General features: G+C 41.3%; 1 protein-coding gene across 1 annotated transcript in view; it reads right to left on the bottom strand.

The window, feature by feature from the left end:
- Positions 1–514: 514 nt before the first annotated feature.
- Positions 515–18,176, bottom strand: part of LOC132879405 (E3 ubiquitin/ISG15 ligase TRIM25-like) — a 61,020-nt gene continuing 43,358 nt past the window's right edge. Inside the window, exon 6 of the mRNA XM_060913725.1 lies at positions 515–2,534. Coding sequence (XP_060769708.1) covers positions 2,020–2,534 — 515 coding nt within the window. The 3' untranslated portion in view covers positions 515–2,019. The remainder of the gene's footprint in view (positions 2,535–18,176) is intronic.

Genomic DNA, 18,176 nt, shown 5'->3' with positions numbered 1-18,176 from the left:
ATAAAAATAAGATTTACCTTAAAATTACAGAGAAGTGTTAATATTGTTAGTATGGACAAACTTTAATATACCAGGCTACATATTTAATTACAGATAATTACTGTCATTTTACATGAATTTGTATGTATTTTAAGAAAACTGAAAAGATCATGTAAAATGAATATGGTATTTTTCTGTAAAAAAAGAGAAATGTAGTTTATTACTGTCATAATACCTAGAATAACAGATGGATTGTTGATTTACAGATAATGTCTAATTTTAGTTTTGTACACTATTTTTAGAGACCAAGAAAACTGCTGTAAAAAATTAGTCATACTGTAAAATTAGGTTTCTTACAGTGTTCCTCATATTTGGAAATTTAATAACTAATTACAGAACCCTGAATTTTGTGATCAGGTGGAGTCTCTTATTTTGGAGGTTGAAGAGTTAGACATGTCTGATAGGAGTAAATGGGAATGGTTTAAGTTTAAGCTCAAACAAATAGCAATTGGCATGGGTAAAAAACTTTCACGTATAAGGCAAGTTTATTTATATAGCACATTTCATACACAGTGGCAGTTCAATGTGCTTTACAGAAGTAAAAGCAAAACAGTAAGCAATAGAAAATAAAATTACATAAAATAAATGGGGAAGAAAAATAATAATTAAACAGTAGAAATAAAATAAAATGAAATAAAAGTTCAATTAAAATAAGAAGACAAGAACAAAAGGATCTGATTGATAAAATTAATACATTAGTAAATAACACAACTATCCTTTGAAAACATTTCAGAATTAGTCACTGTAGTCTCAATGAGATGAAATGTACACAATAAAGGCAAATGGAGCTTCCACTCGACCAGGAGCTAGATGGATCGAACAGGGTGAAAAAAGTTCATCGTATTTCTTCAGACTTGAAAAACAAAGACAAACTAAGAAAAAAAATGAGTAAGCTTATGACCAATGATAATATAATAGAAGATCAGAAATGAGTACGGGATGGAATTTGGCTTGTTTATTGTAACTTAAATTTAATAAATCAGAATGTGACGTCTTATTTTATCCCATCAATGATAACCTCAAAAAACTGGATGAAGACAAACATACACTTGATGAACTATAACAGAAATTGAAATTGCATTAAAACAAATGAAAAAAGGCAAATCACCAGGAATCGATGGCTTAACATCTGAATTTTTAAAATACTTTTGGGTGGATATTAAAAAAATAGATTACATAGAGCATTTTTAGAATGCATTCACAAAGAATGTTTATCCCCGACGATGAAGACAGGCTTAATAACCTTGCTACCAAAACCCAAAAAAGACTTCTTGTTGCTAGACAATTGGAGACCTATAACCTTACTATGCAATGATTATAAATTACTTGCCTTAGTATCTGCTAATCGTCTAAAGCGTGGACTTGGAAAACTTGTAGACGAATATCAATCAGCCTTCATGAAGGGAAAATATATTCAAAACCACGTCCGACTGATTCTGGATATGATTGATTACCAATCAATTATTCAATCAGTCTTGTTTTATTTCTAGACTTTTTCAAAGCATTCGACACTGTGGAGCACGATTTTATGTTCATAAAACTCAAAACTCTTGGATTTGGAAATGGGCTCTGCAAGGTTATTAAAATATTTCACAATGATATTTATAGTTATATCTCCCTTAACCCTGGAATGATACCAAAATTTAAGATGTTACGTGGACTCAGACAAGGCTGCCCAATTTCACCAAAATTATTTTATGTCCACAAATGCGAGCGTACTTAACCTTGTGGAATAATATGAAACAAACAGAACTTTATCATGCGAAGGTCATGAGATCATTTTCTTTTTAAATTTGACGAGTTTCTTGTCTGACAGTTAATTTTTAACATTTCCTTTTTAATTATTTTAAATTATTCATCTGTTTTAATTTAAATATTAAAATGAGTGTTTTTGTGCAGCTGGATTGTGTTCTAGTGAAACAGACGACTGAGCAACAACGTGGCAACGTGCAGGAATTTTACAGAAAACACTACACACTTTTATTCTGGATCACACAATCTCACTGTAGAAAACGAGTAGATCTCAAACCCAGCGTATAGAGTCTGAGTGAATGTGGTGTGGACTCTGTGGAGGAGCTTCATCGTGTCAGAGACGCTGTAGAAGGACAGAGTTCCTGCACTGTGATCCACATACACTCCTATTCTGGAGGCTGATGGAACTCTGAGATCAGTCTTAATGCTGTTGTGATAGAAAGAGAGAGAAGACTGCAGACTCCAGGACTGATTGTTGCGTCCAAACCGACACTCATTACCCCGTCCTTTCCTGCTGATGTCTTTATATGAGACTGATATGAGCACATCACCGCTCCACTCCACCTCCCAGTAACAGCGTCCACACACACTCTCCTTACACAACACCTGCCACCAGTGATCAAATCTCTCTGGATGATCAGAGTAACGCTGCTCACTCTCACTGGCTCTCACCGCTCTGTTCTTCTCAGACAGAATGAGGTGACGATGTGCCGTGTTGGGATCCAGAGTCAGATAACAGAAATCTAAAATAAAAGAGAAAAACATACTGAACAATGTGAACATGAATATCCGCGCTGGGGGCGTGGTCGTGAAAACTTTTCTCTGTACAACAACCAATCAGAATTCAGATACATTCCGTTGCCAAGTAAAACAGTGTTGCCAGATTGGGCGGTTTGACGTTATTTCGGCAGGTTTTTATCAGATGTTTATAAACATTTCGCACGAATGTTCTGTGTGAGAATGCAGCCGGAGACACTTCTACAGCCTTAGAAGGACTTTGATGCAGCACATTCTATGTACTCTCTCCGTCCACTAGTCTACATCCAATCCAGTGGCGGCTGGTGGGCTTTGAAATAGGCGAAGCTCAGTTTTAGGTCTACGTAATACAATTTTTCAATTATTTATTTGTCATGAGTCAATTTATGTGGGTCTGTCTCAGAAACTGGTTTCTCATTTGGGACATTATAGTCAAAAAATAAATTTTCTAATTTTACTTTTTTTTGCATTTATCTGAAGGCCTCTGCATGCTCTTGCGACAAGGCTTTCGCAGACAGTTGTAATTTATTGTTGAGCGGGGAGTAATAGGCGTGCGCGATGTTATTCACCGGCACAACGCAAGGGGGCACGAAGTCGCTAGGAGTAGTTGGTGGGTGTGGTTAGTGGAGTGTTTATCCTCCGGTTAATTATAATGACTAGAACTGGAGTCGTATAGATGTACGTACTTCCTCAATCGACCGCTCTTTGTGCTGCTCCATCTTCGCTCGTGTTTTTAAAAATGGCGGTCGTGAAAACAAAACAAACCGGAAAAGTAGGGAAGCGGAAGTGCATGTACAGCGGATGTAGAGTGGACCAATCAGAGCCCTCTTGTCTGCGACGCTGTCTGTGAGGCTTCTGTGGTGGTCACAATTTTTGGGAGGTGCGCGCAGAGCATCTGCGAAGGTGGGGGGGCTATGCAGACACTGTCTGCGACGCTATCTGCGAGGACTGGGTTGTCAGCATAAATTGGCCTTTACACTCAATGTTTCTTTTATCATGTTTAATAAGAATAAAGATAGCATCTTGCTTTATCTGGCCTCTGCTGTGGAATTTTTTTTATTATAATTCAAATGTTTTTGTAAAATTTTTTGAAAATATTGAAAAAATTTCCTCTTTTTGATTGATTGGGTTAAAAATGCCAAGTTATGATGACAATTGATTATTCACTTAAATATGAATAATACGATACCATTTTGGGTATTTTGATATGGCAAAATAGGACACAATGGAAAAATCAAGAACGCACCGGAAAGATGAGAATAACGGAGGTGGTAAAAGAACAGCGACTGTACCGGCTGAAGGTCGCGCGGGTCTCTGCTGTGGCGCGCGAGCAACGGGACATCACTACCGCACCGGACGGAGCGCGAGGCGGGGGCGGGGCAAAATGATTGGCCGTACTTTGCCATTATAGCAGATAGATACCAGCTGTTAGCAGCTAGCACTGCAGATCCCAATAAGGCTCAAGCTAGCCTACAACCACGTTGATTGAACTACAAATGAAATAAACGAGTGAATTCACAAATGATCAAACTGATAGAATGGATGAAAGTTAACGGAGTACAATGAGTAATATTTACATTTATTTACAGAGTAATGCACAGAGACATCAATGAGAAGAAACGTTTATATGAAAAGAAATTCGGACAGCACTTTGGCACACAAGTACACTTTCTCGACATCCACTAGGGACTGACTGATCATGCTTCCGTGTTCCTCGCCGAAGTACAGCAACCGCCCTCCTCATGTCTTTCAAACATCACCTCCAATAATCCTTTATCAGCCCGGCTTCTTGGCCCGCCCATGTCCCGTTTACCCCCAGAGATACCCGGCTTCCCCGGAAGTGACGATTTTGTCAATTTTAACCAATAACAACTAGCCGAAATTGGCTGTTCAGAGCCGTCTCCTAGACTGCAACGGATACCCGGCTGCCAGTCCATAGAGCCCATTGAAATAAGAAAGGTTACAGCCTGGCAGCAAAAGTGATTCTCGTAGCGAACTGCAAGTTCGTCAGACATCACTCAAATAAGTTACAGGATGACATAGGGATAGTTATGAACGTAAATACAATCTTGGGCATATATTATGTTATGCAAGTTATTGTTTTAATGAGAATTCAACATCGTAGACGCCGCAGTTTGGGGAGAGAATTTTAGGGGAAGTTCGGCTGCCCTTGTTGTCTCTGAGAAATCGCCCCGATCCAATCCAATCCATATTAAACACTTCTGTGACCCAATCAGAGATCGCGGGCATCACACGACACAAAGACCTAGTTTACCCAGCACCCCTTAGGTATTTTAAACAACCAAAATCGAGCATTGGCTTAAATTGATCATTAACAAACATTTATCTCATTAAGTATTATTTAAACAAAACAATGTCGATGTAACTGTAAGACTAATATGAATGTGTGTAATGTAGTGCAGAAACTGAACTCATAAACTAGTAAATAAGAATGACGCAATCCATTCTCCATTTTCTCTTCTCATGTTACATTCAGCCATGCATCGGAGCCTCACTTTTTTTTTTTAATTGAAGTATATAAAACAGGTACAATCTAACAAATCCACAAAAATCAGGATAACAGATGAAGAAAATACATGGATGTAGACAAAAATAAATTAAGCAGAATAACTAGGCCTATAAAATTAATAAAACAAACAGGATAAAAAGATAAATAAATAAAAAATAAATAACCTCAGCAATGCAGATGTTAGATATGCATCGTAGCCTAACATAGCCTACATAATATTATGCGTGTGCGCCACCTACTGGTGCATGTAGGATTCAGAACACAGCAGATGATTGCAGAGTTATAATCTGATTGAACCACACGGAGCCGAGTACCAGACAGCAGATTCTTCACCTCCAGCACTGACGGGCTCATGCTGCTATTTGTTCGATTTACAAATAGTATACTGGACTTTAGCTGCATATTTTTACTTTACAAGATAGGCATCAAGTACATTTTACATTTTGGTGGGTTTTGAACATATTTTGGGCTGGAAAACGTCAGCAGTATCTGGCAACCCTGAAGTAAAATTGTAACCTGTCAAAGTTCTCGAGCCCTCGTGCTGTTTTACCGTTAGATCAATCACATATCAGCTTAAACTAGCATTCTAAAACTAGTTAAAGATCCCACAGAAGAGAGCGACTCCCCCTGCCAGCCTCATGGAACGCAGTGTTTAAGGCTCCGGATGGGTTTTATTTCCATTTATGAGGGAAAGGAACATACACCCTCCCGACAGTCAGTGCGGTATTCACTTGGAAAACACATTTGCAAATTGGTAGAATGAGTTCATCATCACATGCAAGATTTGCAGTTAATCAATTGGATTTCATCTCATCTCATTATCTCATCTCATTATCTCTAGCCGCTTTATCCTTCTACAGGGTCGCAGGCAAGCTGGAGCCTATCCCAGCTGACTACGGGCAAAAGGCGGGGTACACCCTGGACAAGTCGCCAGGTCATCACAGGGCTGACACATAGACACAGACAACCATTCACACTCACACCTACGGTCAACTTTAGAGTCACCAGTTAACCTAACCTGCATGTCTTTGGACTGTGGGGGAAACCGGAGCACCCGGAGGAAACCCACGCGGACACGGGGAGAACATGCAAACTCCACACAGAAAGGCCCTCGCCGGCCCCGGGGCTCGAACCCAGGACCTTCTTGCTGTGAGGCGACAGCGCTAACCACTACACCACCGTGCCGCCCCAATTGGATTTCATATTATTATTAATATTATTATTATTCATGAATTACTACAGTTCTGAACTTCAAATGTTAAAAGTCTGGCCTTTGGAGAGATGATGGAGACTCTTTTGGTGGAACACAACGGAGCAAAATATTGTGACCCTCTAATGTTGACCTGAAGTTGGCACCACTGGGGGTTGGCATTGGGTTTTTGTCCCCACCAATGTTAATACCAAACCTACGCCCTTGCCTACATGTTATCTCGTTCTAATTGTTGTGACTTTTATCCAAATGACAGCTGGCAATACGTTGTTACTATGCACTTTTTGTTGATCTGGGTACTAATCTTTGAGAAACTGGATTGGCAGAATGTTGCCTGTGAAGAAAAGAATGTCTTTTTATTACCCTGTGCCAAGTTAATATTCACTTCAGTGCAATTTTTAAGAGCCATAAATTGTATTTTATTTATTGTTTTTGTTGTGAGTGGTTTTGTTTGATTGTTGTTTTATTTCTTGAGCTTATTTATTTATATTTATTTTTCACGTTCGACTGTTGAATTGAATAAGTTGACTTAATTAGAAGTTTACTGTTCTATGAAAGGGTGTATTTGCATGATCATTATTATTTTACTAGTGGCATAAAATTGCCTTGAAAAGACGTCAACAATAATATCGTTTATCGCAATAATTTCTGAGACAATATATCGTCCAACAAAATTTGTCATCATGACAGGCCGAGAAGTGTGCAGGGGTGTGTGTGTGTGTATGTGTGTGTGTGTTAGATGTACATTTCAGAAACTCTTCTCTGCTCTGTGGTTCTGGTTCTGAAATGATCTGAACTGCTGCAGCTGTGGAGAGAAAAATAGAAACATGAGTTTGTGTAAAAGATGGAAAGAGTTTAAAGTGATCCAGTCAGTTTATTCATTTTAAATCAGTGTTTTAGTTCAAAGTGTCGGGTGAATAAAGTGTCTGCAGAAAAGAAAGCAGGAGCATCGCTAAGAAATAACACATCACTGTGTTTCTCCAGCAGGAACAGCTCCTCTTACCATGTGGAAGGATTTTGTTGAATTCCTCCTCACAGAATTCCTCGAGTCTCTTTTTCAAATCTGAGAGAGAATTCCTCACTCCATCAAATGAGAGATGTTGATGGACAGTGACACTGGATGTGTGAAATAATGGTCTTTCCAATGTAGGAGACTTACGTCCAGAAGCTAAAACCTACAGAAAGCAAATGAAATGTAAAACCCACTTGTGATGTCAGACAGGGACATTTATTGTTCCCTTAATGAGAGGTGTTTTAGAGAGTGTGTGAGGAACAGCTGGCTCTGTAGATCAGACAGTGAGTGTTACCTGGAGGAAATGGATGTGATCGTGTGTGTGTGAAAGCTGCTCCAGCTCAGTGACTCTCCTCTGAAGATCAGCAATCTCCTGCTCCAGTTGCTCCAGGAGTCGTTCAGCTCGACTCAGTTCAGCCTTCTCCTGATCTCTGATCAGCTCCGTCACCTCCCAGCGCTTTTTCTCCATGGAGCTGATCAGCTCAGTAAAGATCCTTTCACTGTCCTCCACTGCTGTCTGTGCACTGAGCTGTAAGGACACACACACACACACACACACACACACACACACACACACACACACACACAAGATTTAAAGCTCATCTATCATTCCCTCTCTTACTGGGACTGTAAATGACTCATTGTCCATGTTGTGTGTGTTTCTAGGAGCAGCTCTGTCTCTGCTCACCTTTATAGTGTTCACAGCCTGTTTCAGCTCCTGCACCTTCTTCTGCTTCTCCTGGATTCTCTGCTGGGATTTCATCTGCTCCTCCTTTAACTCACTCTGAGGACAAATAAAATACATTCAGCTTTTTATACAGTACGAGCGAACTGGTTCCATATTAATGTCAGTTCAAAGTACATTCATGTTTCGCTCTGAAGGTTATGTACTCTGTGTGTGTGTGTGTGTGTGTGTGTGTGTGAGAGAGAGAGAGAGAGAGAGAGAAATGTTCACTAACTGATCTGGGCTGGGTTTCCCGAAAGCCTCTTAAGGCCAAGAGAGTTTTAAATGACCTCTTAAGATCCATCATCAAGCTAACGTGGTTTTCCCGAACAACATCGTAGCACAAGTCGTCCTTTAGTTTGCTCGGAATTTACGAGAGACCCGGAGCACTCGTTCAAAACAAAGAGCGACTCGCTCGCTGCTGAATCCACAGAATGCGCATGCGGCTCTGAGGGACTCTCACAGTCAGCGGGGGAAACTGGGGTTGAATCTGCTGGTGGTGTTCAATTAGTTTTCTTCTACATTGCAAATACATCGAGTTAATTATCAGAGGTGGACAGTAACGAAGTAGCGTAGTAAACTAGAACCATCCGCCTAGCGGCCAAAAATATTTTTGCCTACGAGTGGGTCTAGCCTCGCACCATATCAACAAAACACCCCGGGCATCAAATCGTGCCCGCCAATCACAACGCAAGGTTTTTGTTTGGATTCTTTGGGCGGGCTTTTGCAGGAGTGACGACAAGACTGTGCGACGCTGGAGAAAGCGCAACAGGAAAGATGGCTATGGCTAGTGAACAGCGCTCGTTTGACTCCGCTTTGGAATCAGTTTTAGAAGAATTAGACTTGGAGTTTTCATTGAAGCATGAGCAGGAAGAGGCTCTCCGCTCATTCCTTTTCAAGAAGGACGTTTTCGCTGTTTTGCCGACCGGCTATGGCAAAAGTCTGATCTACCAGCTGGCTCCGCTCGTAGCCAAAAGGATGGGGCTAGTTTGTGCAGTACGAAGAATTAATAAACAGCTTTGAAACATTACTTTTTGATTGTTTCTTATTTTTGCGTTATTTTAAATTTAAGGGAAATTATGTCACCAAACACCACTAAATAAAAATAAAAACTCTCAAAAACAGTTTAAGCAAACCCTTGAAAAACACTTGAAAAAAAAAACGAGTGTATGTTAAGTATGTGGTACAGACTCCAAACTTGTGGTCATTATCTCCAAACTTCTTAATATCTAGAACCTGTTTATTAATTAATACGCATTTTGAAAAATTATTTATTTCAAGGTCTCCCCCACTGCTTTCTGTCGCTCTGACTATGTCACAGTCACTGTTGCGCTGATTGGTCAGAGCGTTGGCCTATTGAGGTATTTCACTCACGTGACCAAGTCATGTGATGCTGCCATTTTGGACGGCACTGCTCGAATCAGTTTGAATGCGAGGAAGGCGACAAACGAAAAACATAAAAGAAAAAGGAGCGAGATGCAGAAAACACCTTCACTATCCAGCGACGTAGGGCATTTACAGGGCGAGCAGAGGGAGAGGTATTTGCAAAAATTGAGGTTAGCAGGCTTAGAGAACGACGTTTACCTGCTTCCACCAGGATTGTTCACTGACGTACGGAAGTACACGAAGCCCTCGTCTTTACCTGACTTCGGCCCACAGGATCTGTACACCTATGTCGTTAAAAACCCATCGCTATACACAGGTATTGATCTGAAAGCGTATAAGAGTTTGGATGCCTACAAATATTTTGTGTCAGGCTGGGTAACATGCCTACATCAGCGGGTCGTCCCTGGAGCCGGTGGTCGCCATCTTATTACAGCTAAGGTTTGTTCACATTTTCATTTACTTTCGGTCCTCAGGATAAACAAAATGTTATTAAATGTCATTGAAATAACTTCTTAGTCTGTTGAGACATGGCCCGTTATAAATTTGCTGTTACCAGGCAATGACTAAGAACTGTATTATTAGGGTCGGTGTCTGTGTTGTAGCAGTGTACTAGCAGCTAGCTGTTAGCACTAGCTAATGTCAACAACATCGTAGCTGGTATGTTACTGTAGCAATATTTACGTTCAGTCATTTGGATGACTGTTAAAACCTTTCAGTCTCAAGTTTTTCCTTTACTGGATTTACTAGTTTACTGAGCTAGCGCGCTTGGCCAAATCGGGAGCCATCGCGCGCTCTCGGGCCGGGCCGGGAGCCATCGCGCGCTCTCGGGCCGGGCCGGGAGCCATCGCGCGCTCTCGGGCCGGGCCGGGAGCCATCGCGCGCTCTCGGGCCGGGCCGGGAGCCATCGCGCGCTCTCGGGCCGGGCCGGGAGACATCGCGCGCTCTCGGGCCGGGCCGGGAGCCATCGCGCGCTCTCCGGCCGGGCCGGGAGCCATCGCGCGCTCTCCGGCCGGGCCGGGAGCCATCGCGCGCTCTCGGGCCGGGCCGGGAGCCATCGCGCGCTCTCGGGCCGGGCCGGGAGCCATCGCGCGCTCTCGGGCCGGGCCGGGAGCCATCGCGCGCTCTCGGGCCGGGCCGGGAGCCATCGCGCGCTCTCGGGCCGGGCCGGGAGCCATCGCGCGCTCTCGGGCCGGGCCGGGAGCCATCGCGCGCTCTCGGGCCGGGCCGGGAGCCATCGCGCGCTCTCGGGCCGGGCCGGGAGCCATCGCGCGCTCTCCGGCCGGGCCGGAGAGCCATCGGGAGCCATCGCGCGCTCTCCGGCCGAGCCGGGAGCCATCGCGCGCTCTCCGGCCGAGCCGGGAGCCATCACGCGCTAGCTCAGTAAACTAGTAAATCCAGTAAAGGAAAAACTTGAGACTGAAAGGTTTTAACAGTCATCCAAATGACTGAACGTAAATATTGCTACAGTAACATACTAGCTACTGTTGTTGACATTAGCTAGCTTGCCGTCCAAAATGGTGGACACCGGGGCATCACGTGACCCTGTGACGTCAGGTGAAATACCTCAATACACACAGAGACAGTTTGAAAGACAACGGATTGTTCCACCCCCACCTTCGGAAATGTCTACGACCGAGACCAGACTAAATATTCACATTTAGTCTGGCTTGCCAGGCTAGTAACAAAGTACGTTTACTTGAGTTTTGTACTTAAAGGTCGAGTACGAGATTTTTTTCAGGAGTATTTTTTACCATATTGCTTGAAAAGCTCCTCACACCCATGTTGCAAGCAGTACAATAGAAGGTTTGACCCCAAAATGAAATATTTTAATCCAGTCTACAGTGTAAAATAAAGGAAAAACACCATCAAATCCTATCGAGGTACCACCTCAAAATGATTGGATACTGACACGTCAATCAGACTGAAGCCCGCGACCCTCACCGCCCCACCCCCGCCCCTACCCTTGCGCTTACAGTATGAGCAGGGAACACTACAGCTGAACTTAAGCCATTTCAAAGCAACGGATAGATAGCCTACCATACTAGCCCATTTTATCTAGATACTGGCCTACAATAATTACATAACACTATGTCAGAACAGACGCACACAACTGGTCAAAAAAGAAAATGAAAATCTGTATTCGAAAAGGCAACTGCCAAGAAACTTTATGAAAAAGGACGAGTCAAGACCAGAGTGAATATTGGTGCAGCATTCGACCGCTGGCGGCGACTCAAACAACAAAAAGGACTTCAAACCGATGCAATGGTGGCCCTGTTTCTACTCGATAGGTAAGATAACATTATGTCAATCAATCAAGTTTATTTGTACAGCGCTTTTAACAATAAACATTGTCGCAAAGCAGCTTTACAGAATTTGAACGACTTAAAACATGAGCTAATTTTATCCCTAATCTATCCCTATTATCTCTATTATGTATTCATTACATTATCAGATAGGACAGTGTTGTCGTGTTAACAAGTGTACACCCTGGCAGCGAGAGCGAGGGGGGTGGAGACGCGGGGGGAGGAGGGGTGGAGACGCGGGGGGTGGGAGCATGGCGAGAGCGGGCGTGTTTCTTTTCAAAATATGGCTTGCGGGAACCGTTATTCCAAAATCTTGTACTGCACCTTTAAGTACACTTTTTGAGTATCTATACTTTACTTAAGTATTTTTTTTTGAAACATGACTTTAACTTCACTACATTTGAAAGACAAATATCGTACTTTTTACTCCACTACATTTCTATCAAGGTCCTCGTTACTCGTTACTATGAAGCAGCTTTGAAAGTGGATGTTTTTTTCTTTTCTTTTCTAAAACGTGATTGGTTTTTCCGCAGGTGACACTGAGACAGTCTATCAGTAATCACTAGGGTCACGTCACGTCCATAGACTGGATAAAATCAAGATCAATGATTTCTCCGCAGCATTATTTAACACGATCAGTTGATGGCAGAATGGAAGGAGGCGGTTCTTCTGGGGAATGCACACACCCACGGTTCTATAGCTAGAACCCATGATTCAGTTTTCTGAAAGGAATAAAGAGTCGTTTCATTTTAAATGTTTGCTTTGTTTACCTAAAACGGAGCACATCACAGCCTACAAAAACTCCCCATCCGACCTGCGGAAGCATATTGAGGGATATAAACGTTTTATTCCAAGAGAAAGCTTGCAGTGAAGTTGTCTGTGCTTTAGAGCTAGTGATCACGTTGCAATCGCTACACAGTCTGATTAGTCAAATGACTTTCTATGGATTTGCCAAGTTGCCATCGCCTTGTCCACGGCTAATGTTTACACATAGCTAGTTAACTTGGACACTGTTAGTTAGCATGTAAAAACGGAGTTACACTAACATGAATAACGTTCACTTTTCTGAAGTCCTTTCAGAAATGTTTTATCATAATCTTGCCAATTAAACAAAAAAGTAGAAATCTTTCTTTTCTCATAATATTAGCTGCCCAATATGATTTCGAGTTTGAAAAGAGTTTGCTAGCATGTCAGGTGGAGCTTCACTGACATGATTCCACAGGCAGATTCATATGTGCATGAATACATACACTTAACAAACTGCTGGAATTTTTTGTTTTGATGTCAGATGATGGTCTTGCACCTTTTTTGTTGTCTTGCTTAAAGCAGAGTTGCTGTTGGGCCGTTATTAAGCTCGAGGTGCGGATCTGGGTTTTAATCAGGTTGGATTGTCCTTTTTATTTTCTGAGCAAGCTGCATTTACAGCTGTTCCACTGTCTTCCTGATTAACACACACATCCATGTGTGCACACACTGCCAGAGCTGGGTCAGAACACTACCATGCTGCTTTGTGGCGGTGGGGAGGAGGGTTACAATAAAAAAAATGAAAATGACAATGGGTCTTTTTCACTTCAGTTGTGTTTCATTTTGTAACATTCTACCAGGCGTTTATTCTACAGGTTCTACAAGTTAGTCAGTAAATCCAGTCAGGTGTTTCAGAGGCATTAGGTTTTGTAAGCGTTGTGGCTATAATACAACAATGCATTGACAGAAAATGTACTTTTAATACTTAAGAATTTTTTAAAAGCAAATACTGCAGTACTTTAACTGAAGTAAAAATTTGACTGTCCAACTTTCACTTGTATCGGAGTAACATTTGCCCAGTGGGATCTGTACTTTGACTTAAGTAATGAAGTTGGGTTCTTTGTCCAGCTCTGTTAATTATTAAATAAATATACACAAAACACGATGAATATATTTCAGTATGTTATGGAATTACGTATGGATATCAGAATGTCACATTTATATCACTATATTTTAATCAAATTTAGCTCCATTAGGCGAGTGATTAACTAATTTAGTGTTATAAATGAGACATTTCTGCATTTCTAATGGTGTGTGTGTGTGTGTGTGTGTGTGTGTGTGTGTGTGTGTGTGTGTGTGTGTGTGTGTGTGTGTGAGAAAGAGAGAGATTTTGATGTGTGTGTAATGTGTACCTAAGAAGGTTTAATTAACCTCCTTATATATAAGGTTGACTATATATATTAAACCTCCTTCGGTACACACTACACACAGATCAAAACCTCTCTCTCTCTCTCTCTCTCTCTCTCTCTCTGTGCACTTATAAGGGAGAACATGGCCCACTCTGCACTGTGGAGAACAGCTGAAATAATCCTGACTGCATGATCGGGGGTAACAGTGAAATGAGCGAGCACGGGGAACACATTTACCTCATTATTTAGCTTATTTCTTCATTCTTTCATGTGAACATTTGTTCATTTCATTAAAAACACGCTTGGAATAAAAAAAATTGCCAAAAACATAAAATAGTTTCATTAATTAATTACCACATTATATATGTAATGCTTCCAGATGATACTATATATTATCTTATTTTAAACACTTTATATTTCATTAGATTTTGGTTAAAAATGAGCGCCATGTGACCTTATAGACTGGATTTAGCAACTACTAATGCCTTCAGCAACGACAGTACGATTGCCTTTAGCAGCTACTAATGCCTATATCGGGGACGTGAACTGCAAAGATGCTCTTTGTCCTGTTGCTCTTTAGACTCCTTCTTATGAGTGAGTTCCGGAAAACCACACACAGACACAACATTCATTCCTTAAGAGAGTCTCTCAACTCTCTCTTTAGGTCTAAAGGGCAACGTTATCAGGAAACCCACCCCGAACCAGATTACAACCATCACTGAAGATAAATTTAACACTCTGTTCACCAGAACACAGACAATTTTAATCAGCTTTTACAGAATCCTTCTGATTGAGACACACATTGAAATTAAAGTTCAAATCATATCACTGACTAAAGCACCTGTTTCTAGATGGGAAACTATAATTAAGATGATTTAATTCTGGAAAGATTTCTAGTTCTCACCTGTTTCTCAGCCCTTTCTGTTGTGACTGAAACAGCGTCATGGTCTTTATGTTTCTCCAACATGCACAAAGAGCAAATACATTTTTGATCAGTACGACAGTAGATCTTCAGCACTTCATCATGTTCAGAGCAGATCTTCTCTTGGAGTTTTACTGAGGCTTCAATTAATGTGTGTTTTTTCAAAACAGGAGCTTCCTGATGAGGTTTCAGATGAGTTTCACAATAAGAAGCCAAACACGTCAGACAGGACTTGACGGCTTTGTGTTTTCTCCCGGTGCAGAAATCACACTCCACATCTCCAGGTCCAGCGTAACAGTGAGCAGGAGAAGCAGCTTGGACTTCAGTCTTCTTCAGTTTCTCCACCACTTCATCCAGCATGTTGTTTCTGCGTAGAACAGGCCTTGTTGTGAAAGTGTCTCTGCACTGAGGACAGCTGTAGACGCCCTTCTGATCCTCCTGATCCCAGCAGCCATTAATACACACCTTACAGAAACTGTGACCACAAGGGATAGTCACCCTTTAAACATAACTTTAGTGTTTATGTTTAAAGTTTTCTGTTAGAATTTGGTAAATAAAAAAATAAATATATTTACCAGCTTAAGGTCGGTCCATATGGTGGAATACTGTGACCTCGGCCTTGAATACTGACCTCGGCCCAGAGGGCCTCGCTCAGTACTTTCAAGACCTCAGTCACGGTATTTCACGATACGGACCTCCCGGCTGGTAAATAACATATATATAAGATTAGATAAAACTTTATTGATCCCTTTAGGAGGGTTCCCTCAGGGAAATTAAGATTCCAGCAGCATCATTACAGAAAACAGAGAAAAGAAATAAAGAAAAACTTCTAGATAAATTAAAATAAATTAAGTTTTAACACATACAAATATAAAAAGAATAAGAGAAGGAGAAGAGAGGAACATGGGAGAGAGAGGAGTGGGAAAAATATGTAATGCTTCCAGATGATATAGATATGTGGAAATTCATTAATGAAACACTTTTACATTTTTGGCAATTTTTTATTATTCCAAGTGTGTTTTTAATTAAATGAACAAATGATCACATGAAAAAATAAGCAAATAAGCTAAATAATGAGGTAAATGTGTTCCCCGTGCTTGCTCATTTCACTGTTACCCCCCGATCATGCAGTCAGGATTATTTCAGTTGTTCTCCACAGTGCAGAGTGGGCCATGTTCTCCCTTACACGTGCACGGAGAGAGAGAGAGAGAGAGAGAGAGAGGTTTGTGTGTAGTTTGTACATAAGGAGAGAGAGAGAGGTCTGTGTGTAGTTTGTACATAAGGAGGTTTTTATATATATATATATATATATATATATATATATATATATATATATATATATGACAGTGGTGCTTGAAAGTTTGTGAACCCTTTAGAATTTTCGATATTTCTGCATAAATACGGCCTAAAACATCATCTGATTTTCACACAAGTCCTAAAAATAGATAAAAAGAAACCAGTTAAACAAATGAGGCAAAACTATTATACTTGGTCATTTATTTATTGAGGAAAATGATCCAATATTACACATCTGTGAGTGGCAAAAGTATGTGAACCTTTGCTTTCAGTATCTGGTGTGAGCCCCTTGTGCAGCAATAACTGCAACTAAATGTTTCCAGTAACTGTTGATCAGTCCTGCACACCAGCTTGGAGGAATTTTAGCCCGTTCCTCTGTACAGAACAGCTTCAACTCTGGGGTGTTGGTGGGTTTCCTCACATGAACTGCTCGCTTCAGGTCCTTCCACAACATTTCCATTGGATTAAGGTCAAGACTTTGACTTGGCCATTCCAAAACATTAACTTTATTCTTCTTTAACCATTCTTTGGAAGAATGACTTGTGTGCTTAGGGTCATTGTCTTGCTGCATGACACACCTTCTCTTGAGATTCAGTTCATGGACAGATGTCCTGACATTTTCCTTTAGAATTCGCTGCTATAATTCAGAATTATAGTCTGACTGTGGATTGGTGGAGTCCAAACTCTTTAGAGATGGTTTTGTAACCTTTTCCAGCCTGATGAGCATCAACAACGCTTTTTCTGAGGTCCTCAGAAATCTCCTTTGTTCGTGCCATGAGACACTTCCACAAATATGTGTTGTGAAGATCAGACTTTGATAGATCCCTGTTCTTTAAATAAAACAGGGTGCCTACTCACACCTGATTGTCATCCCATTGATTGAAAATACCTGACTCTAATTAACTGTTAATCCTAGAGGTTCACATACTTTTACCACTCACAGATATGTCATATTGGATAATTTTCCTCAATAAATAAATGACCAAGGATAATATTTTTGTCTCATTTGTTTAACTGGGTTCTCTTTATCTACTTTTAGGACTTGTCAAAATCTGATGATGTTTTCCGTCATATTTAGGCAGAAATATAGAAAATTCAAAGGGGTTCACAAACTTTCAAGCACCACTGTGTGTATATATAGATATATTTCAACCTTATATATAAGGAGGTCAATTCAACCTCCTTAGGTACACACTACACACTGATCAAAACCTCTCTCTCTCGCACGCGCGCACACACACACACATACACACACCCAGAGTACATAACCTTCAGAGCGAAACACAAATGTTCTTTGAACTGACATGAATACAGAACCAGTTTGCCCATACTGTATAAAAAGCTGAATGTATTTTATTTGTCCTCAGAGTGAGTTAAAGGAGGAGCAGATGAAATCCCAGCAGAGAATCCAGGAGAAGCAGAAGAAGGTGCAGGAGCTGAAACAGGCTGTGAACACTATAAAGGTGAGCAGTGAGCAGAGACAGAGCTGCTCCTAGAAACACACACAACATGGACAACGAGTCATTTACAGTCCCAGTAAGAGAGGGAATGATAGATGAGCTTTAAATCTTGTGTGTGTGTGTGTGTGTGTGTGTGTGTGTGTGTCCGAACAGCTCAGTGCACAGACAGCAGTGGAGGACAGTGAGAGGATCTTTACTGAGCTGATCAGCTCCATGGAGAAAAAGCGCTGGGAGGTGACGGAGCTGATCAGAGATCAGGAGAAGGCTGAACTGAGTCGAGCTGAACGACTCCTGGAGCAACTGGAGCAGGAGATTGCTGATCTTCAGAGGAGAGTCACTGAGCTGGAGCAGCTTTCACACACACACGATCACATCCATTTCCTCCAGGTAACACTCACTGTCTGATCTACAGAGCCAGCTGTTCCTCACACACTCTCTAAAACACCTCTCATTAAGGGAACAATAAATGTCCCTGTCTGACATCACAAGTGGGTTTTACATCTCATTTGCTTTCTGTAGGTTTTAGCTTCTGGACGTCGCTCTCCTCCATTGTACAGACCAAATTTTCACACGTCCAGCGTCACTGTCCATCAACATCTCTCATTTGATGGAGTGAGGAATTCTCTCTCAGAT

The sequence above is a fragment of the Neoarius graeffei genome, chromosome 2 (genome assembly GCF_027579695.1).
Source record: "Neoarius graeffei isolate fNeoGra1 chromosome 2, fNeoGra1.pri, whole genome shotgun sequence".
Taxonomy (NCBI): domain Eukaryota; kingdom Metazoa; phylum Chordata; class Actinopteri; order Siluriformes; family Ariidae; genus Neoarius; species Neoarius graeffei.
Note: the sequence above shows the minus strand (reverse complement) of the source record. Positions and strands in the feature narration are given on the sequence as shown.